A 22,763-nucleotide genomic window follows, 5' to 3' on the forward strand; every position below is an offset into this window, starting at 1 on the left:
AATCATGATAGTATGATCACTCACCTAAAGCCAAACATCCTGTGGAATGTAAAGTCAAGTGGGCCTTAGGAAGCATCACTACGAACAAAGCTAGTGGAGGTGATGGAATTCCAGTTGAGCTATTCCAAATCCTAAAAGATGATGCTGTGAAAGTGCTACACTCAATATGCCAGCAAATTTGAAAACTCAGCAGTGGTCACAGGACTGGAAAGGGTCAGTTTTCATTCCAATCCCAAAGAAAGGCAATGTCTAAAAATGTTTAAACTACCACACAATTGCACTCATCTCACGCACTAGCAAAGTAATGCTGAAAATTCTCCGAGCTAAGCTTCGACAGTACATGAACCATGAACTTCCAGATGTTCAAGCGGGTTTTAGAAAAGGCAGAGGAACCAGAGATCAAATTGCCAACATCCGTTGGATCATCGAAAAAGCAAGAGAGTTCCAGAAAAACATCTGTTTCTGTTTCATTAACTATGCCAAAGCCTTTGTGTGGATCACAACAAACTGTGGAAAATACTGAAAGAGATGGGAATACAAGACCACCTGACCTGCCTCTTGAGAAACCTATATGCAGCTCAGGAAGCATCAGTTAGAACTGGACATGGAACAACAGACTGGTTCCTAATAGGGAAAGAAATACATCAAGGCTGTATACTGTCACCCTGCTTATTTAACTTCTATGCAGAGTACATCATGAGAAACACTGGGCTGGATGAAGCACAAGCTGGAATCAAGATTGCCAGGAGAAATAGCAATAACCTCAGATATGCAGATGACACCACACTTATGGCATAAAGTGAAGAAGAACTAAAAAGCCTCTTGATGAAAGTGAAAGAGGAGAGTGAAAAAGTTGGCTTAAAGCTCAACATTCAGAAAATGAAGATCATGGCATCTGGTCCCATCACTTCATGGCAAGTAAATGGAAAACAATGGAAACAGTGACAGACTTTATTTGGGGGGGAGGGCTCCAAAATCACTGCAGATGGTGACTGCAGCCATGAAATTAAAAGATGCTTACTCCTTGGAAGGAAAGTTATGACCAACCTAGACAGCATATTACAAAGCAGAGACAGTACTTTGCCAACAAAGGTCCGTCTAATCAAGGCTATGGTTTTTCCAGTAGTCATGTATGGATGGGAGAGTTGGACTATAAAGAAAGCTGAGCACCAAAGAACTGATGCTTTAGAACTGTAGTATTGGAGAAGGCTCTTGAGAGTCCCTTGGACTGCAAGGAGTTCAAACCAGTCCATCCTAAAGGAAATCAGTCCTGAATATTCATTGGAAGGACTGATGCTGAAGCTCAAACTCCAATACTTTGGTCACCTGATGCGAAGAACTGACTCATTGGTAAAGACCCTGATGTTGGGAAAGATTGAAAGGGGGAGGATAAGGGGATGACAGAGGATGAGATGATTGAATGGCATCACTGACTCAAGGGACATGAGTTTGAGCAAACCCCAGGAGTTGGTGATGGACAGGGAGGCCTGGTGTGCTGCAGTCCATGGGGTTACAAGGAGTTGGACATGACTGAGTGACTAAACTGAACTGAAAGTAAAACTGTCTGCAATAGACTCAAATAGATATACTGAGAAAGCTAAGTAATCAGAGGAAACAGAAATTACAAACAAAACACCAAGAAAAAGGCACAAAAGCCTGAAACTGAAAGAAATATACATAAGTGTAAAATCTACCTGTTAAAAAATATCAGAATTAATGTATTCTTTCCACATCATCCTATCAAGCCTCCTACCCAATCTATACAGAGATCCTCTGAGAAAGTGATGGCAGGATTTCTTCGAGGTGGTTACTCACTTTCAGGGTCAGAGACTTAACCACCTCCCACTTTCTGGTGCTTTACTGTAGGAAAAATATCATCAATAAAAAGATTTAACAGTTTAATGCTTCTTTAGCCTTCAAGTGGAAAAGACAAAGAGATGAGGCAAGAGAGGCAAGGGGTGGTGAATGTATGTTTTTGAAATATCTATCACCACATTCTCTCAGGCAACACCCAGCATATCATTCAAGATATATCTGAATGGGTGTGTGTGTTTGTGTATGTAGGAAAGAGAGAGAGAGAGAGAAGTGTTGCAGGGAATAAGCACTTTGGTTTGAATATCTGTCACCCCCCAACATTTATTTACTTCATTCAGCACTTGCTGTTGAAATCCCAGTTCCCAGTGTAATGGTGTTAAGTGGTAGAACCTTCTCAGACTCTTCAAAAAGCAGAAGAAAAGAACACTGCCAAACTCATTTTATGAGGCCAACAAGGTTCTGATATCAAAACCAGACAAGAAATATCTCTGATAAACAGAGGGACAAAAATCCTCCACAAAGTATTAAAAAACATAATTCAATCATGCATCCAAAGGATCATGCATGATGATCAAGTGAGATTTGTTCCAAAGGATGCAAGGATGGTTCAATATTCACAGATTAATCAATGTGATACACCAAGTAAACAAAATGAAAATGAAAATCATATCCTCTCAGTAGATGTAGAAAAAACATTTGAAAACATTAACATCCATTTCTGATTTTAAAAACCTCTATAAAGTAGATATAGAGGGATTATATCTCAATATAATAAAGACCATATGACAAACTCACAGCTAACCTCCTACTCAACAGCAAAAAGCTGAATATTTTTTTTCTGAGATCAGATGCAAGACAAAGATGCCTAATCACCACTTTTATTCAACATAGTTTTGGTATTCCTAGCCAAAACAATCCGGCAAGGAAAAAAAATAAGGACACACAAATCTGAAAGGAAAAGGCAAAACTGATGCTATTTGGAGATTTCATAATATTATATATAGAAAACCCTAAAGTCCCCACCAAAATCTGTTAGAACTAATACACTCAGTGAAGTCGCAAGATACAAACTTTATATACAAAAATCAGTTGCATTTTGATACAAATTGCCATAAGGAAAAATTAAGAAAACGATTCTATTTACAGTTGAACAAAAAACTGATAAATTATTAGGAACAAATTTAACCAAAGAGGTGATAGTCCTGTACAATGAAACTCTAAGACACTGATGAAAGATAGTGGATTTTGTTATCAAAATTCCAAAGGAAATTTTCACAGACATGGAACAAACAATCTAAATTTTGTATGGAACCACAAAGGACCCTGAATAGCCAAAGCAATCTTGAGAAAGAAGAACAATATTGGAGGTGCCATGTTTCCTGATTTAAAACTACATTTCAAAGCTGTATTAAGCAAAACAGTATAGTGTTGGTATAAAAATGGGTGCAGAAATCAACAGAATAGAATAGAGAGCCCAGAAATAAACCCAAATACATACAGTTAATTAATTTTTGACAGAGGAACTAGGAATATGCAATGCCGAAAGGACATTCTCTTCAATAAATGGTGTTGGGAAAACTGGACAGCTACATGCAAAAAATAAAACTGGACCACTCTCTCGTAGTATTCACAGAAATTAATTCAAAATGGATCAAAGACTTAATCATAAGTCCTGCAGCCATAAAAATCCTGGAAGAAAAAGTTATAGACATCAGTTTTGGTGGTGGCTTTTTGGATTAGGCAACAAGAGCAAAACTAACTAAGTGGGATGACATACAACTAAAAAACTTCTGCACAACAAAGGACACCATCAGCAAAATGAGGAACTTAGAGGGCAGTCCAGTGGTCAGGACTCAGTGCTTTCACTGCCACGGCCCAGATGAAATCTCTGTTTGGGGAGCTAAGATCCAGTAGGGCATGCAGGTTGGTAAATATATAAATAAAGGGCAAAGATATCGTGCTGAAAAATATTTTTTTTAAAAAATGGAAAGACAATCTTTAGTATCAGAGAAAATATATGCAAAATGTATTTCTGATATGGGTTAATATGTGGAATACATAAAGAACTCATATAACTCAATAGCAAAAGAATACAGTCTCATTTAAAAATGGGCAGAGGACCTGAATAGACATTTTTTCAAAGAAAACATACAGTTGTTCATGAAAAGGTACATGAAAAGATATACAACATTACTAATCATCAGGAAAATGCAAATCAAAACCACAATGAGATATCACCTCAGAGTTGTTTTTATCAAAAAGACAAGAAATAACGAGAATTTTTGAGACTGTGGCGAGAAGAGAAAGCTTGTGCACAGTTGGGGGAAAGATAAGTTGGTGCAGCCACCACGGAAAACAGTATTAAGGTTCCTCAATAGAAACTCAGACCTAAAAATAAAACTGCCATGTGAGGTAGTAATTTCACTTTGGGGTATTTACCAGAAGAAAATAAAAACACTAACTTAAAAAGATATGTGCAACTCAATGTTCATTGCAGAATTATTTAAAATAGCCAAACAACATTAAGCCTTTTTTGATGGATGAATGGATAAATAAAATTTGCTATGTACATATATCCAGCCATAAAAAAGAAGAAAATCTTGCCATTTGCAACATGGATGGAACTTGAGGGCCTTATGCTAAATGAACTAAGTCAGATAGAGAAAGAAAAATACCATTTAATCTTATTTACATGTGCATTATTAAAAAAAAAAAAAAAAAACAGAAGAATGAGTTCAGAGATGCAAAGAACAGTTTGGTGGTTTCCAGAGGGTCAATGTGGTCAAAATGGAATGGGTGAAGGTAGCCAAAAGATACAAACTTCCAGGTCTAAAATTAATGTCATGAGGATGTAATGTACAGCATGGTGGCTACAGTTAACCCTGTATTTTATACTTGAGAGTAGGTAGGAAAATACATCTTAAAGTTTTCATCATAAGAAAAAAAATTGTAACTACATGTTGTGATGAATATTACTATACATGTGTTGATTATTTACCAATATGTACAAATACGTAAATAGTATGTTGTACACTTAGGACTAGTACAATGTTACAAGAATTACATCTCAAAAATTTTAACAATCAAGGTTGGAATATGTGAATTAAATTAGTTCCATCCTTACCTGATTTAGGTTTCTCTGGTGGCTCAAACGGTAAAGAATCTGACTGCAATGTGGAAAACCGATTTTGATACCTCAGGTCAGGATGATCCCCTGGAGAAGGGAATGGCAACCCATTCCAGTATTCTTGCCTGGAGAATTCCATGGACAGAGGAACTTGGCAGGCTATACAGTCCATGGAGTCACAAAGGGTCAGACACAACTGAGTGACTAACATTTTTACTCAATGTCATCTTTGTGGACCCAAATTAAACTTAGATTACTAAAATATCACTTAGATTTTAAAATATCAAATCTCACTGCATCCTACAGGGTTGGGACAGACACACAGAAACATGTAGTGAGTCACCTGCACACGAAATATAGGCTTCCTCCTTTGGAGAGCATGAAGTGTAATTCCAAGGGTCAGAAGGACACTGCCAGAGAGAGGTGTCAGTTTTCTGACAGCGGATTCCATCCACCCATCGGGGTCTAGAACCTTCTCTGAGACCAACAGAAGAGTTGAGGGTTCCAGTGTCCCCACAGCCAAGCTGTCTGCAGATCATGGACACAGTGATGTCTTCCATGGGGCTGCAGCAGACACTGCCCCAGGTCCCGTTGTAGAAAACTTCCAGCCACCCAGCACACTGATGGTCCTCACTCACCATCCTGAGGGCCAGGAACTCTAAGGTTGAAAGGAGAGGAGACAGGACACAGTAAAAACTTTGCTGGATGTTCTAGGTTTTCCTTTCTTCTAGAAATAGTAAACATTCATCTCTGACCTTGTTCAAGAGATACCCACTAGATGACAAGACTAACATCGCCTCCCTTTTAACTGACTTTGTCCATTTGTGTCTGTCTTTCTATTTCTACCACAATGGTGTAGTGGAAATGAACTGAGAGGAAGACCAAACTTTGTGGGTGCTAGTGAGGGAAGGAAGCTAAATCCTGCTTCTTTACAAAATCTTTAGAGTATATCAAAGTGATGTGATGTAGATACTGGGGAGATAGGCAGAATAATTAACCCCAGAATGTCCACATCCCAATCTCTGCAACTTGTGAATCTGATACCATATCTGACAAGAGGGATTTACAAATGTGATTAAGGTAAGGACCGTGGGATGGTGAGTTTAAGCTAGAATATTGTATTAACAATGTGAGCTGAGTCTAACCACATCCTTAGACCCACTGTCTTTAAAAGTAGAATACTTTTCTTAGCTCTGGTTAGAGAGAGGGATGTGACTCTGGATAATGGTTGAAGACAGGCAGCATTGCTGATCTGAAAATGGATGAAGGGGGCTATGAACCAAAGAATGTAGGCAGTTTCTAGAAGCTTGAAAAGACAAGAAACAGATTCATCCCTAAAGCCGCAAAAGTGATGCAGCACTGCTAAAGCCTTGATCCCAGCCCAGTGAGATCCATGCTGGACATCTAAGCTACAGATCAGATCAGATCAGTCTCTCAGTTGTGTCTGACTCTTTGCGACCCCATGAATCGCAGCACACCAGGCTTCCCTGTCCATCACCAACTCCCGGAGTTCACTCAGACTCACATCCATCGAGTCAGTGATGCCATCCAGCCATCTCATCCTCTGTCGTCCCCTTCTCCTCCTGCCCCCAATCCCTCCCAGCATCAGAGTCTTTTCCAATGAGTCAACTCTTCGCATGAGGTGGCCAAAGTACCGGAGTTTCAGCTTTAGCATCATTCCTTCCAAAGAAATCCCAGGGCTGATCTCCTTCACAATGGACTGGTTGGATCTCCTTGCAGTCCAAGGGACTCTCAAGAGTCTTCTCCAACACCACAGTTCAAAAGCAGAAGTAAGGCAGTAAACACATACTGTTTTAAACCACTAGTTGGTATGTTGTTACCTAAGCAAATGAAAACTAGTACTGTGGGTTTAAATTTTTTGTATGTAACTGGAGAGAGAGCCCTGCTTTCAAGAAAACCTGTGAGAAAAGGCTCTGCCAGGAAACACTGCTGAAAAGAAAGGACCAGAATCTCAGCTGCTGCAGAAGGAAGTGAAAGCACCTCATCTTCATATCTTCTGGAAAGACAGGCTCCATGGAAGGAAGCCTCCTTCTCTGGTCCTTTCAGCATCTCTCCCTCAGGACTCAGACCCCCTTCCTCCAGGGCCCCACCCCTCTCCCAGCCTGTGGACAGTGTGCAGCGCAGACGTGAGCAGATGACCCCGGCGTCCTGCACCTCCACACGTGGGACTCCTTTCCTATGCAGTTCAGGTCGTCCAGCCAGATGGGCCCTGATCCTGCCCCAGAGTGAGCAGACCCTGTGGCATTGAGGGCTTCTCCACAGCCCAGCTACCTGCACACCACGCGGGCATCAGCCAGGTCCCAGCCATCATCACAGATGGTGCCCCAGGAGCCCTGGTCAAGAATTTCCACTCTCCCGGCGCAGAGAACTCCTCCGTCCACCAGGCGGAGCTGTCTGCTGTCTGAGGAAGGAGAAATGGGACAATCGGGCGGTGACCCCAGGGGTTGAGAAGGGTCTTCTGTCCTGTGGGACCCTTACCTGGGCAGTAGGGGACGCTCTCCTCTGAGGCCGCAGAGCCTGCTGGTTCAGATACGGAGTCGTTGCACTTCAGCAGCACCTGGGTGTGATTTCCTGCAGAAACAGCAATGATCAGAAGTCTGGAAGGGTTGAATAATAAGAAACTGTTAAAGGAAATAATGACCTAGTGATGGAGCCTAAGATGAAAGTTGTGACCCAGTAGTAAAGTTATCATAATCTTAGTGTTCACCTTCTCCAAGGAGAGTTCTGCTTCTGACAGTACCACAATTTCTGTTTTAACCCAAGTGTTGCTGTAAGAATGAGTTAAGTAAGATGTTTTGTCGCTAAATCTATCCCTGAGCTGTGCTTAGTCACTCAGTCTTGTCTGACTCTTTGCAACCCTATGGACTGTAGCCCTCCAGGCCCCTCTGTCCATGCTGATTCTCCAGGCAAGAATACTGGAGTGGGTTGCCACACCCTCCTCTAGGGGATCTTCCAAACCCAGGGATGTAACCCACGTCTCCAGCTTTGATGCTTTACCATCTAATCCACCAGGAAGCCCAAATCTACACCTAAGTAGAAGCAAAACAAAATTCTTTCTGAAGGAGTTCTACAATTTCTTCAATATCTATCTTTAAAACAAACACATATAAAATAGATCTCATGAAAAACAGAAAGGAAAAAGGAGATACTGGAAAGAATTTCCCAGGGTTTTCAGCTGCTAGAGTTATCTGACAGAGAATTTAAATAGCCATGATTAAAGTGCTTGTGGAATTAAGCACTTTTTGTGGAGAAACGCTGGGCTGGATGAAGCACAAGCTGGAATCAAGATTGCCAGGAGAAATGTCAATCACCTCAGATATGCAGATGACACCACCCTTATGGCAGAAAGTGAAGAGGAACTAAAAAGCCTCTTGATGAAAGTGAAAGAGGAGAGTGAAAAAGATGGCTTAAAGCTCAACATTCAGGAACTAAGATCATGGCATCTGGTCCCATCATTTCATGGGAAATAGATGGGGAAACAGTGGAAACAGTGTCAGACTTTATTTTGGGGGGCTCCAAAATCACTGCAGATGGTGACTGCAGCCATGAAATTAAAAGACACTTACTCCTTGGAAGGAAAGTTATGACCAACCTAGATAGCATATTGAAAAGCAGAGACATTACTTTGCCAACAAAGGTCCATCTAGTCAAGGCTATGGTTTTTTCTGTGGTCATGTATGGATGTGAGAGTTGGACTGTGAAGAAAGCTGAGTGCCAAAGAATTGATGCTTTTGAACTGTGGTGTTGGAGAGGACTGTTGAGAGTTCCTTGGACTGCAAGGAGATCTAACCAGACCATTCTAAAGGAGATCAGCCCTGGGTGTTCTTTGGAAGGAATGATGCTAAAGCTGAAACTCCAGTACTTTGGCCACCTCATGCGAAGAGTTGACTCATTGGAAAAGACTCTGATTCTGGGAGTGATTGGGGGCAGGAAGAAAAGGGGACGACAGAGGATGAGATGGTTGGATGGCATCACCCACTTGATGGACGTGAGTTTGAGTGAACTCCGGGACATGGTGATGGACAGGGAGGCCTGGCGTGCTGTGATTCATGGGGTCACAAAGAGTTGGACACGACTGAGCAACTGAACTGAACTGACCTGAACCTAGCTTACTTTTACTAAAATGGACAATAACAGCAGAACACTGACAAATAGAAAAACACTGACAAATAGAAAAACACTGAGATAAAGATTAGATATATAAAATTGATAAACACCTATACTAACATCTAAATCCCCAAGAACAAAAAGAGATGCCAGGGTAGAGTAGATTGAAACTTTTAATTTATTGAAAGGAAAAAAAAAATTGCCAATCTAAAATTCTACACTCAAAACCAGTCTCTCAAGGAATAAAGACCTCAAATGTGCCATTACCAAAATGCTGATGTAGGAAACAGCAGCCTCCATCCTCTTTTAAAAAAAGACCAAAAGGTAGACAGTGATCAGTAATAAAAACAGCTCCAGAAAGATCTGGAGTACTCTAAGAAGTTTGACCATGCCAAGACACTGTCATTTTGGTGGCATCATTCCATCCTTCAAACCAGCATCACTCAGAGTCTCTCTCACCAGGAGAGTAAGAGCAGACTGAGTAACCAGTGTCCCTAGCCTTTGGGTGCCGGGGACCAGCCCCGGCTGATCCAGGGTATTCGAAGCGGGGACGGCGTCGGCGAGGATCAGGAAACAACTGCTTAATTAAACGTTAATTAAGGATATAAAGAGTAATAGAATGAGGATAGCTCAGTGAAGAAATTCAGTGGAGAAAAGAGGCTGAAATAAGGATAGCTCAGTGAGGAAATTCAGTGGAGAAAAGAGGCTGAATAATTCAGCCAGAAGGTAAGAGAAAGAACGACATGGTGAGACCAAGTTTCGGTGAACAAGGCCCGCACTTTATTTTCCAAAGTAGTTTTTATACCTTAAGTTATGCATAGAGGATAATGGGGGAAGGGGTAGAGTCCTGCAGTAAGCCAGGCTTTCTTCCTGCAAACTTATCATATGCAAAAGTTTAGGTGATTTGCATCATCTTCTGGCCCGGAGGCCTTTTTCTCTAAAGGTGATTATTCTCAAGTCAGGCGCCAGCCTCCAAAAAGCATTAGATAAAGTTGCATTCCTACAGAGCAAAGGTGTGGTGGGCTATAACAAGAAAAAGAATTAACTCAAGGGTCCCAGGTTACAAACATTAAAGCTACTATTTACACCAATTATATTAATCAATACACTGCCAGGGACACAGCAGGTAAGGGATATGGAGACTTAGCAGCAAACATTGGCCCAACAAGTGAGAATCCCTTCACCAATACAATTTCTAATCAATCTTTAGACTGCTCAAAGGAATCTGTATTTAGACAGTTTAGAACATCTCATGCCTCTCACAGTTTGGAGGCTCTGAGCAATCACATGTGGCCGGAAAAACCTATTCAGGCAGGCTAGAGGACTTCCAAGGGAGTTTGTAGGTTGAAACACTGTCACACCCAGGAATTATTAACTGGAGCTATAAGCTAACTCTTTTTTCAGAGAGGTAGTGGGGGACAGCCCCCCATAAAGTCAGAAGTGTAGGTGAAAGCACAAAGCAGAAAGTAGGCAGACTCTGGTTTTGGGGGTAGATTGCTCGAGAATTTCCAGGGAGACTCCTGAGGCTTGATCCCGCCTTTGCGTATGCCAAGCCTCCTTCCTCATGACCTTTGCCAGAGGCGGAGCTCGCTCCCCGCATTTGGGGGCACCATATGAAAGTCCTGCTTCAGGTTCACTTCATGCAGACCTGCAAAGCTGAGCCAGTCTTATAGAGATGGCTAGGCATAAGAAAGAAGAGCAAAGGACCAATAGCAACCACATGGCAGGAGAAATCACAGTCCACAGTGACCAGCTCTACAGACAGATGCAGCAGATTTTACCCCTGAAAGAATTAATAACAGCACAGATGATTGTTTCCAGTAGTCAGTTATGTATGGATGTGAGAGTTGGACCATAAATAAGGCTGAGCACCGAAGAATGGATGCTTTTGAACTGTGGTGCTAGAGAAGACTCTTGAGAGTTCTTTGGACAGCAAGGAGATCAAACCAGTCAATCCTAAAGGGAATCAACCCTGAATATTGATTGAAAGACGGATGCTGAGGCTGAAGGTCCAATACTTTGGCCACCTGGTGCAAAGAGCTGACTCGTTGGAAAAGACCCTGATGCTGGGGAAGACTGAAGGACAAGGAGAAGAGCAGCACAGGATCAGATGGTCAGATAGCATCACCAACTCAATGGACATGAGTTTGAGCAATGAACCATTGTTGGTCTCAGTCTTTGCTGCCTTCCTAGGCCTTCTCACAACCTGAGCACCTGCAACCATCATCTCCCCCCACAGAGGCACCTGCAACAGGCCCTTAAAGCCTAATGTGTGCACACCATTGGCTCTGGCCACCACCACTGCTGGTCATGATTTCTAGGCTTTGGAGCCAGAGGCACTATTGAGGATACCAACAACCATTCCAGTGACGGCAAGCCCCCTGCAACACTTGCAAAACACCACACAGTTGTCAATGCTGTGGACATCAGCAGCCTGAGCCAAACGGATCTCATGTCCTCTCAGACCCAGTGCCACCTTATGCCTCTGCTTTTGGCACCCTGCTGAACATTCCAGTGTTCCCCTACCCAGAGGTGAAAGGCTTTCCCTACTGAAATCATAATATAGACTCTGGTACAGATGACTGCTTTTTTAAATGTGCAGACATCTACAAGAGAATAAGACATCAAAAAGAATCAGAGAAGCAAAATCCCACCAAAGGAATACAGTAAACCTCCTGGGAAACTTGTTCTGGGATGGTGGAGGAATAGGACAGGGACACCACTTTCTCCCCCACAAATTCATCAAAAGAACATTTAAACACCGAGTAAATTTCACAAAACAACTTCTGAATGCTGGCAGGGGACATCAGGCATCCAGAAAAGCAGCCTATTGTCTTCATAAGGAGATTTTGAATTTTTGCTTTTTGGTATTTGTTATCAATTTTGTACCTATATTTAATAATTTTTGTGACTTTTTTTTTCTCTTTCTTTTTCTTCTTTTCTTTAACATTGTATTTTTGAAATTCCAAACTCTACTCTAGATTTTTAAATTTTGCTTTTTGGTATATTTTATCAATTTTGTACTTTTAATAACCCAATCTTCAGTACCCATTTTTACTTGGGAGAAAGATTACTGGCTTGACTGCTCTCTCCCCTTTGGACTCTCCTTTTTCTCCACCAGGTCGCCTGTGTCTCTTCCCCAACCCCTCTCTGCTCTGCCCAACTCTGTGAATTTCTGTGTGTTCCAGAAGGTGGAGAACACAGGGAACTGACTACTGGCTGGATCTGTCTCTCTCCTTTTCATTCCCCCCTTTTATCTTCCTGGACACCTCTGTCTCCTTCCTCCCTCTTCTCTTCTCTGTATAACTCCGTGAACATCTCTGAGCAGTCCAGTTGTGGAGTGCACATAAGGAAGTGATTACTGGCTAGCCTGCTCTCTCCTCTATTGATTCCACCTCATCTCATTTGGGTCACCTCTAACTCCCTCCTCCCTCTTCTCTTCTCCATGTAACTCTCTGTGTGTCCCTCACTGTGGATAAACTTTTCATCTTTAACCTAGATGTTTTATCAATGGTGTCATATAGAAGGAGAAGTTTTGAGACTACTGGAAAAAAAGACTGAAAACCGGAAGCAGGAGGCTTAAGTCCAAATCCTGACTCCAGGGAACTCCTGACTCCAGGGAACATTAATTGACGGGAGCTCATCAAACACCTCCATACCTACACTGAAACCAAGCACCACACAAGGGCCAACAAGCTCCAGAGCAAGACATACCACGCAAATTCTCCAGCAACACAAAAACACAGCCCTGAGCTCCAATATACAGGCTGCCCAAAGATACTACAAAACCATAGACATCTCATAACTCATTACTGGACACTTCATTGCACTCCAGAGAGAAGAAATCCAGCTCCATCCACTAGAACACCGACACAAGCTTCCCTAACCAAGAAACCTTGACAAGCCACCTGTACAAACCCACACACAGCGAGGAAACTCCACAATAAAGAGAACTCCACAAACTGACTGAATACAGAAAGGACACCCCAAACTCAGCAATACAAACAAGATGAAGAGACAGAGGAATACCCAGCAGGTAAAGGAACAGGATAAATGCCTACCAAACCAAACAAAAGAGGAAGAGCTAGGGAATCTACCTGATAAAGAATTCCAAATAATGATAGTGAAAATGATCCAAAATCTCAAAGCAAAATGAAATCACAGATAAATAGCCTGGAGACAAGGATTGAGAAGATGCAAGAAAGGTTTAATAAAGACCTAGAAGAAATAAAAAAGAGTCAATATATAATGAATAATGCAATAAATGAGATCAAAAACACTCTGGAGGCAACAAATAGTAGAATAACAGAGGCAGAAGATAGAATTAGTGAATTAGAAGATAGAATGGTAGAAATAAATGAATCAGAGAGGAAAAAAGAAAAATGAATTAAAAGAAATGAGGACAATCTCAGAGACTTCCAGGACAATATTAAATGCTACAACATTCGAATCATATGCATCCCAGAAGAAGAAGACAAAAAGAAAGACCATGAGAAAATACTTGAGGAGATAATAGTTGAAAACTTCCCTAAAATGGGGAAGGAAATTATCACCCAAGTCCAAGAAACCCAGAGAGTCCCAAATAGGATAAACCCAAGGTGAAACACCCCAAGATACATATTAATCAAGTTAACAAAGATCAAATATTAAAAGCAGCAAGGGAAAAACAACAAATAACACATAAGGGAATTTCCATAAGGATAACAGCTGATCTTTCAATAGAAACTCTTCAAGCCAGGAGGGAATGGCAAGACATACTTAAATCGATGAAAGAAAATAACCTACAGCCCAGATTACTGTACCCAGCAAGGATCTCATTCAAATATGAAGGAGAAATCAAAAGCTTTTCAGATAAGCAAAAGCTGAGAGAATTCAGCACCACCAAACCAGCTCTCCAACAAATACTAAAGGATATTCTCTAGACAGGAAACACAAAGAGGGTGTATAAATTCGAACCCAAAACAATAAAGTAAATGGCAATGGGATCATACTTATCAATAATTACCTTAAACGTAAATGGGTTGAATGCCCCAAACAAAGACAAAGACTGGTTGAATGGATACAAAAACAAGACCCCTATATTTGTTGTCTACAAGAGACCCACCTCAAAATGGGACACATACAGACTGAAAGTGAAGGGCTGGAAAAAGATTTTCCATGAAAATAGAGACCAAAAGAAAGCAGGAGTAGCAATACTCATATCAGATAAAATAGACTTTAAAACAAAGGCTGTGAAAAGAGACAAAGAGGGTCACTAAATAATGATCAAAGGATCAACCCAAGAAGAAGAAGATATAACAATTATATATGCACCCAACATGTATATGTAAGACATATACTAACAAGTATGAAAGGGGAAATTAACAATAACACAATAATAGTGGGAGACTTTAATACCCCACTCACACCTATGTATAGATCAACTAAACATAAAATTAACAAGGAAACACAAACTTTAAATGATACAATAGACCAGTTAGACCTAATTGATATCTATAGGACATTTCACCCCAAAACAATGAATTTCACTTTTTTCTCAAGCGCACATGGAACCTTCTCCAGGATAGATCACATCCTGGGCCATAAATCTAGCCTTGGTAAATTCAAAAAAAACTGAAAGCATTCCAAGCACCTTTTCTGACCACAATGCAGTAAGATTAGATCTCAATTACAGGAGAAAAACTATTAAAAATTCCAACATATGGAGGCTAAACAACAAACTGCTGAATAACCAACAAATCACAGAAGAAATCAAAAAAGAAATCAAAATTTGCATAGAAATGAATGAAAATGAAAACACAACAACCCAAAACCTGTGGGACACTGCCAGGAGCCGGTGAGGCATTCCACTCGTGACAAAGGTCATGAGGAAGGAAGCTTGGCATAGGCAAAGGCGGGATCGAGCCTCAGGAGTCCCCCTGGATATTCTCGAGCATCTACCCCCCAAAAAACCAGAGTCTGCCTACTTTATTGCTTTGTGCTCTCACCTCTGACTTTACTGGGGGCTGTCCCCCACCACCATCTTGCTCTCTCTGTCAAAGAGTTAACTTACAGCTCCAATTAATAAAGTTCCTGGGCAATAAGGAGTGTTTAAATCCAAACCCCTCAGATGGCTCTCTAACTCGCCTGACAAGTTTACCCGGACTCCCACAGCTATGCATACGATTGTTTACAGTCTCCCAGCCTCGAGAGACACAGGAAGCTTAAGATATTCAAATAGCTTAGAGCCTCTTAGAGAGTTAGAAACTGTCAGAATAAAACTAGTAAAAGATTTCATTGATGAGCCAATGCTTGCTGCCAAGTTTTCACATCCCCTGAATTGTATCCTTGAATATGTATTAATTAATAGTTGGTATATAGAAAAAATAAGTAGTGGCCTTGGTGTTAGTAACTTTAGACCCTTAAGGTAATAAATTCTTTCCTTTGTTGTAAACCCATTACACATCCACCCTATAGGAATGCAATTTTATCTTCGGAAGATGGCACCAAACCTTAAAATAATTACTCTTAGAGAAAATAAGTCTTTGTTGATAAGTCCTTGTCAAGAGTCATAAAATGTTAATAGGTCTTCTGGCCAGAAGATGATGTAAATCACCTAAACCATTTGTATATGATAAATTTGCAGGAAAGGAACCCCTGGTTTTTGATAAGGATCAAAAACTGCTGACTTTGCATCCCCTATTATCCTCTATGTGTAACTTAGGGTATAAAAACTCCTGTTGAAAATAAAGCTACGGGCCTTGCTCACCAACGCTTGGTCTCCCCATGTCATTCTTCCCTTTAACTTCTGGCTGAAGTCTCCGTCTGGAGCACGGAGGTCCTCTGCGGCCATTTATTTGCCTGGGCTTCTAAGACCCACTCGAGAAGGTGTCTAAGGTGGGGCACCTTCTGCTATTCGAGAGGGCGCCTGCGGCCTCCGTGGTCAGGGCTAACCTGGTGTCACGGGTTATATTGATTTTCTGCGTAAACCAAGCTACTCAGCCTCTTTTCTCCACTGAATTTTCCTACTGAGCTATCCTCATTCTATTACTCTTTACATCTCTAATTAGCATATAAATAGTTGCCTAGGCCGTCTCTCCTTCGAATACCCTGGATCAGCTGGGGCTGGACCCCGGCAGGACACTGTAAAAGCAGTCCTAAGGGGAAAGTTCATAGCAATACAGGCATACCTCAAGAAACAAGAAAAAAGTCAAATAAATAACCTAACTCTACACCTAAAGCAACTAGAAAAGGAAGAAATGAAGAAGCCCAGGGTTAGTAGAAGGAAAGAAATCTTAAAAATTAGGGCAGAAATAAATGCAAAAGAAACTAAAGAAACCATAGCAAAAATCAACAAAGCCAAAAGCTGGTTCTTTGAAAGGATAAATAAAATTGACAAACCATTAGCCAGACTCATAAGAAACAACGGGAGAAAAATCAAATCAATAAAATTAGAAATGAAAATGGAGAGATCACAACAGACAACACAGAAATACAAAGGATCATAAGAGACTACCATCAGCAATTATATGCCAATAAAATGGACAACGTGGAAGAAATGGACAAATTCTTAGAAAAGTACAACTTTCCAAAACTGGACCAGGAAGAAATAGAAAATCTTAACAGACCCATCACAAGCACGGAAATTGAAACTGTGATCAGAAATCTTCCAGCAAATAAAAGCCCAGGTCCAGATGGCTTCACAGCTAAATTCTACCAAAAATTTAGAGAAGAGCTAACACTTATCCTACTCAAACTCTTCCAGAAAATTGCAGAGGAAGGTAAACTTCCAAACCCATTCTATGAAGCCACCATCACCCTGATCCCAAAACCTGACAAAGATGCCACAAAAAAAGAAAACTACAGGCCAATATCACTGATAAACATAGATACAAAAACCCTTAACAAAATTCTAGCAACCAGAATCCAACAACACATTAAAAAGATCATACACCATGACCAAGTGGGCTTTATCCCAGGGATGCAAGGATTCTTCAATATCTGCAAATCAATCGATGTAATACACCACAGTAACAAACTGAAAAATAAAAACCATATGATTATCTCAATAGATGCAGAGAAAGCCTTTGACAAAATTCAACATCCATTTATGATAAAAACTCTCCAGAAAGCAGGAATAGAAGGAACATACCTCAACATAATAAAAGCTATATATGACAAACCCACAGCAAACATTATCCTCAATGGTGAAAAACTGAAAGCATTTCCCCTAAAGTCAGGAACAAGACAAGGGTGCCCACTCTCACCACTACTATTTAACATAGTTTTGGAAGTTTTGGCCACAGCAATCAGAGCAGAAAAAGAAATAAAAGGAATCCAAATTGGAAAAGAAGAAGTAAAATTCTCACTGTCTGCAGATAACATGATCCTCTACATAGAAAATCCTAAAGACTCCACCAGTAAATTACTAGAACTAATCAATGAATATAGTAAAGTTGCAGGATATAAAATCAACACACAGAAATCCCTTGCATTCCTATACACTAATAATGACAAAATAGAAAGAGAAATTAAGGAAACAATTCCATTCACCATTGCAACGAAAAGAATAAAATACTTAGGAATATACCTACCTAAAGAAACTAAAGACCTATATATAGAAAACTATAAAACACTGGTGAAAGAAATCAAAGAGGACACTAGTAGATGGAGAAATATACCATGTTCATGGATGGGAAGAATCAATATAGTGAAAATGAGTATACTACCCAAAGCAATCTATAGATTCAATGCAATCCCTATCAAGTTACCAACAGAATTCTTCACAGAATTAGAACAAATAATTTCACAATTTGTATGGAAATACAAAAAAACCTCGAATAGCCAAAGTGATCTTGAGAAAGAAGAATGGAACTGGAGGAATCAACCTACCTGACTTCAGGCTCTACTACAAAGCCACAGTCATCAAGACAGTATGGTACTGGCACAAAGACAGAAATATAGATCAATGGAACAAAACAGAAAACCCAGAGATAAATCCACGCACCTATGGACACCTTATCTTTGACAAAGGAGGCAAGAATATACAATGGATTAAAGACAATCTCTGTAACAAGTGGTGCTGGGAAAACTGGTCAACCACTTGTAAAAGAATGAAACTAGAACACTTTCTAACACCATACACAAAAATAAACTCAAAATGGATTAAAGATCTCAACATAAGACCAGAAACTATAAAACTCCTAGAGGAGAACATAGGCAAAACACTCTCCGACATACATCACAGCAGGATTCTCTATGACCCACCTCCCAGAAAACTGGAAATAAAAGCAAAAATAAACAAATGGGACCTAATTAAACTTAAAATCTTCTGCACAACAAAGGAAACTGTAAGCAAGGTGAAAAGACAGCCTTCGGAATGGGAGAAAATAATAGCAAATGAAGCAACTGACAAACAACTAATCTCAAAAATATACAAGCAACCCCTACAGCTCAATTTCAGAAAAATAAATGACCCAATCAAAAAGTGGGCCAAAGAATTAAATAGACATTTCTCCAAAGAAGACATACAGATGGCTAACAAACGCATGAAAAGATGCTCAGCATCACTCATTATCAGAGAAATACAAATCAAAATCACTATGAGGTACCATTTCACGCCAGTCAGAATGGCTGCTATCCAAAAGACTACAAGCAATAAATGCTGGAGAGGGTGTGGAGAAAAGGGAACCCTCTTACACTGTTCTTGGGAATGCAAACTAGCACAGCCACTATGGAGAACAGTGTCAGATCAGATCAGATCCGCTGGATCATAGAAAAAGCAAGAGAGTTCCAGAAAAACATCTATTTCTGCTTTATTGACTATGCCAAAGCCTTTGACTCTGTGGATCACAATAAACTGTGGAAAATTCTGAAGGAGATGGGAATACCAGACCACCTGACCTGCCTCTTGAGAAATCTGTACGCAGGTCATAAAGCAACAGTTAGAACTGGACATGGAACAACAGACTGGTTCCAAATAGGAAAAGGAGTTCATCAAGGCTGTATATTGTCACCCTGTTTATTTAACTTATATGCAGAGTACATCATGAGAAACGCTGGACTGGAAGAAACACAAGCTGGAATCAAGATTGCTAGGAGAAATATCAATAACCTCAGATATGCAGATGACACCACCCTTATGGCAGAAAGTGCAGAGGAGAACAGTGTGGAGATTCCTTAAAAAACTGAAAATAGAACTGCCTTATGATCCAGCAATCCCACTGTTGGGCATACACACTGAGGAAACCAGAATTGAAAGAGACACATGTACCCCAATGTTCATCACAGCACTGTTTATAATAGCCAGGACATGGAAGCAACCTAGATGTCCATCAGCAGATGAATGGATAAGAAAGCTGTGGTACATATACACAATGGAGTATTACTCAGCCATTAAAAAGAATACATTTGAATCAGTTCTAATGAGGTGGATGAAACTGGAGCCTATTGTACAGAGTGAAGTAAGCCAGAAAGAAAAACACCAATACAGTATACTAATGCATATATGTGGAATTTAGAAAGATGGTAACAATAACCTTGTATACGAGACAGCAAAAGAGACACTGATGTATAGAACAGTCTTGTGGACTCTGTGGGAGAGGGAGAGGGTGGGATGATTTGGGAGAATGGCATTGAAACATGAATAATATCATATATGAAACGAGTTGCCAGTCCAGGTTCGATGAACGATATTGGATGCTTGAGGCTGGTGCACTGGGACGACTCAGAGGGATGGTACGGGGAGAGAGGAGGGAGGAGGGTTCAGGATGGGGAACACATATACCTATGGAGGATTCATGTTGATATACGGCAAAACCAATACAATATTGTAAAGTTAAAAAATAAAATAAAAAGAAAAAAAATAACAGAACTATTAAAAAAAAAAAAAAAACCTCCTGTAACCAGCTCAAAGTAATGGAGATCCAGGAATTACCTGATGAAGAATTCAAAATAATACTTCAAAAGATGATTAGAGTGTTACAAGATAACTCAAATATTTAATGATACCAATAAAACAATGCAAATAAAATAAGAACAATAAAGATATATAAAATATTTTTTTAAAAAAGAACTAACTAGATATTTTGAAACTGAATAATAAATGAATGGGCTTCCCAGTTGGCACTAGTGGTAAAGAAGCCACCTGCAAATGCAGGAGATGTAAGAGACTCGGGTTCAATCCCTGAGTCCAGAAGATCCCCTGGAGGAGGGCATGGCAACCCACTCCAGTGTTCTTCCCTGAAGAATCCCATGGACCGAAGAGTCTACAGTCCATAGGGTCACAAAGAGTCAGACATGACTGAGGTGACTTAGCATCCACACAATATAATGAGTAATCTTAAAAGTTCAATACAGAGATTCAACAACAGACTTGACCGAGGGAAAGAAAAAGAAAAAAGAATCAATGAGTTAGAAGAAAGATCAGTTGAAAGTATCCACGCAGAGAAGCAAAAAGAGAAAGAAAGGAATATAGAAAGCCAGTGGGAACTATGGACACCATAAAGAGGAACAATGTATGCAACGGAGTCAGGGCAGGAGAAGTGAGGGAGAAAAGAATTAAGGGCTGAGGACCTCCTGGTGGTGCAGTGGATAAGAGTCCACCTGCCAGTGCAGGGGACATCAGTTCAATCCCTGGTACAGGAAGATTCCACATGCCGCAGAGCAACTAAGCCAGTGTGCCACAGCTACTGAAACCTGTGCACCTAGAGCCTGTGGTCTACAGCAAGAGAAGCCACTGCAGTGAGAAGTCTGTGCACTGCTTACCACAACTAGAGAAGTCCTGTATGCAAGGAAGGAGACCTAGCACAGCCAAAAATAAATAATTAAAACAGAAAGGAGAAAACACAGGCTGAGAATTTCCCAAACCTAGGGAAAGATCTGGACATCTAAGTTCAAGAAGCTAATAAGTCACCCCAAAATTTCAATCCAAAGCAACCTTTTCTAAGACTCACAGAGTTAACTGTCCAAATGCTAAGACAAAGAATTCTAAAGGTCTAAAGAGAAGAAAAAATTCTGTCACCCAAGAGGACTCCCATAAGGAGATCAGCAGATTTGTCCAAGGAAACCCTGCAGACCATGAAGAAAGATTAACACATTCTACCCTCACTCAGTGGAAAGCAGATCCAGGGAGGGACAGGAGAGGGCACGAGAGAAAGTGCTCCCTACAGAGTCATAGCAGATCCTGGGAGGGGAAGGGACCGTCCCATGCCGCAGCACATCAGGAAATATCACAGGGACCGGGGCAGGGACTTGGGAACTTATACACCTGAGGCTGTGCTTCAACTGATCTCTACAGACAAAAGGTCCCCTCTCCTGGCTGCAGGCTCCTCTGCTCCACAATGAACACCTGGTGGGAACAGGTGAGGCCAGCAAGCAGAGCCTCTCATAGAGCCCAGTGCTGGGCAGACAGGGCAACAAGCAGAGGGGAGCCCAGGGGATGGGGGAGAGGAGCCAGAGAGAGGCAGGCAGGTGCACCATTATCTCTGATCTGGTCACATGCAGCGGCATGACACCCAGCCCTGTGGACACCCTGTGTGCTTCACAGACCAACGGACTCAGTCCCTGCTCAGCAGCCCTGTTCCTGTCACACAGACAGGCTGTACCACCCCTTACACACACATGTGCACACACACACACACACACATCACACACCCTCACACACTCCTCACACACTCCACAAACACACACACTCTTCACACCCTCACTCACACATTCTATTTACACACACACACACAGCTTCACATACACACACCCTCACACATTCCTCACATACTCACAGACATACTCCTCATACCCTTACAAACACACACCCTCACATACTCCTTACCTTCACACACACACACATACAGAGCCTACAGGAGCACAGACACAGGAAACACGGGGACCCAGCGGGAATGCTCACACACCAGGCACATGGAGTGTGTGGGAATAGCCCAGAGTCCCATCTGAGGTCAGTGGCTGGAACTTCCACACACTGGGAGCCATTGGGACTTCTAGAGCTCCCTGAGAACAAGGGAGACAGTGGAGGGACTCAGGCTGACCCAGGTAGGTCCAGGCCAAACCTCACTGCTCTGTAAAATCTGCCACTATGACCAGTGGACCCCCCACAGGAGAAGGACCAGTGTTCACAGTCAGCGTGGCTCCTTTTTGACCAAAAATACTGAGACCATGGCTCCACAGATCCAGACACCTTTCCTCTCACCACAATGTCCACTCCCTGCTGTGGACCCAGGACAGAGGGGCAGCCCTTACCTTGACCACCCACCATGGTGCCGAGGAGGAGGACACAGAGTCCCCGCAGGGAGAGGTGTGTGCCCAGAGCCATCCTGACCCCACGTCCTCAAGATCACAGTCCCAGCTGCAGGATAAGCCTGTGAGGAGCATCAGGATGCTGACTGGGTCTATATAGACCACCCCTTACACCCTCCCTCCTGAGAGCCAATAGCAACACCTTTCACCATTTCAGCCACTATCGGAGGCTGCATCTGCCCCTTTCTGAACACCAATGAGCTTCTGAATCTTCCACATCTCCTTATATGAGCAGCACAGTCCTTTGACCTCCTGCTTCCGTGGTCCTGGGAGCCAGGTCCCATGACCGGGACTGGGATAGAAAAGATGCATCAAAAACCATGAGTGCCTTTCTCTCTCCTAATCACCCTGGTCGACATCTGCAGACTGTAAGATCTCACAGGGTCTGGGTGTGGGATCTGTT

The 22,763-nt window shown here is 41.5% G+C and overlaps 1 protein-coding gene across 1 annotated transcript in view; it reads right to left on the reverse strand.

Annotated features, from left to right (window-relative positions):
• The window catches only part of LOC113888487 (antigen WC1.1-like), a 50,068-nt gene extending 27,692 nt beyond the window's left edge, over window positions 1-22,376 (reverse strand). The window contains 5 exon segments of the mRNA XM_027535599.1: window positions 5,286-5,600; window positions 5,987-5,991; window positions 7,118-7,364; window positions 7,442-7,534; window positions 22,304-22,376. Of these exon segments, the coding sequence (XP_027391400.1) occupies window positions 5,286-5,600; window positions 5,987-5,991; window positions 7,118-7,364; window positions 7,442-7,534; window positions 22,304-22,376 (733 nt within the window).
• Between the last annotated feature and the right edge of the window lie 387 nt (window positions 22,377-22,763).

Source organism: Bos indicus x Bos taurus, unplaced genomic scaffold (genome assembly GCF_003369695.1).
Source record: "Bos indicus x Bos taurus breed Angus x Brahman F1 hybrid unplaced genomic scaffold, Bos_hybrid_MaternalHap_v2.0 SuperScaffold_100278, whole genome shotgun sequence".
Lineage (NCBI taxonomy): Eukaryota > Metazoa > Chordata > Mammalia > Artiodactyla > Bovidae > Bos > Bos indicus x Bos taurus.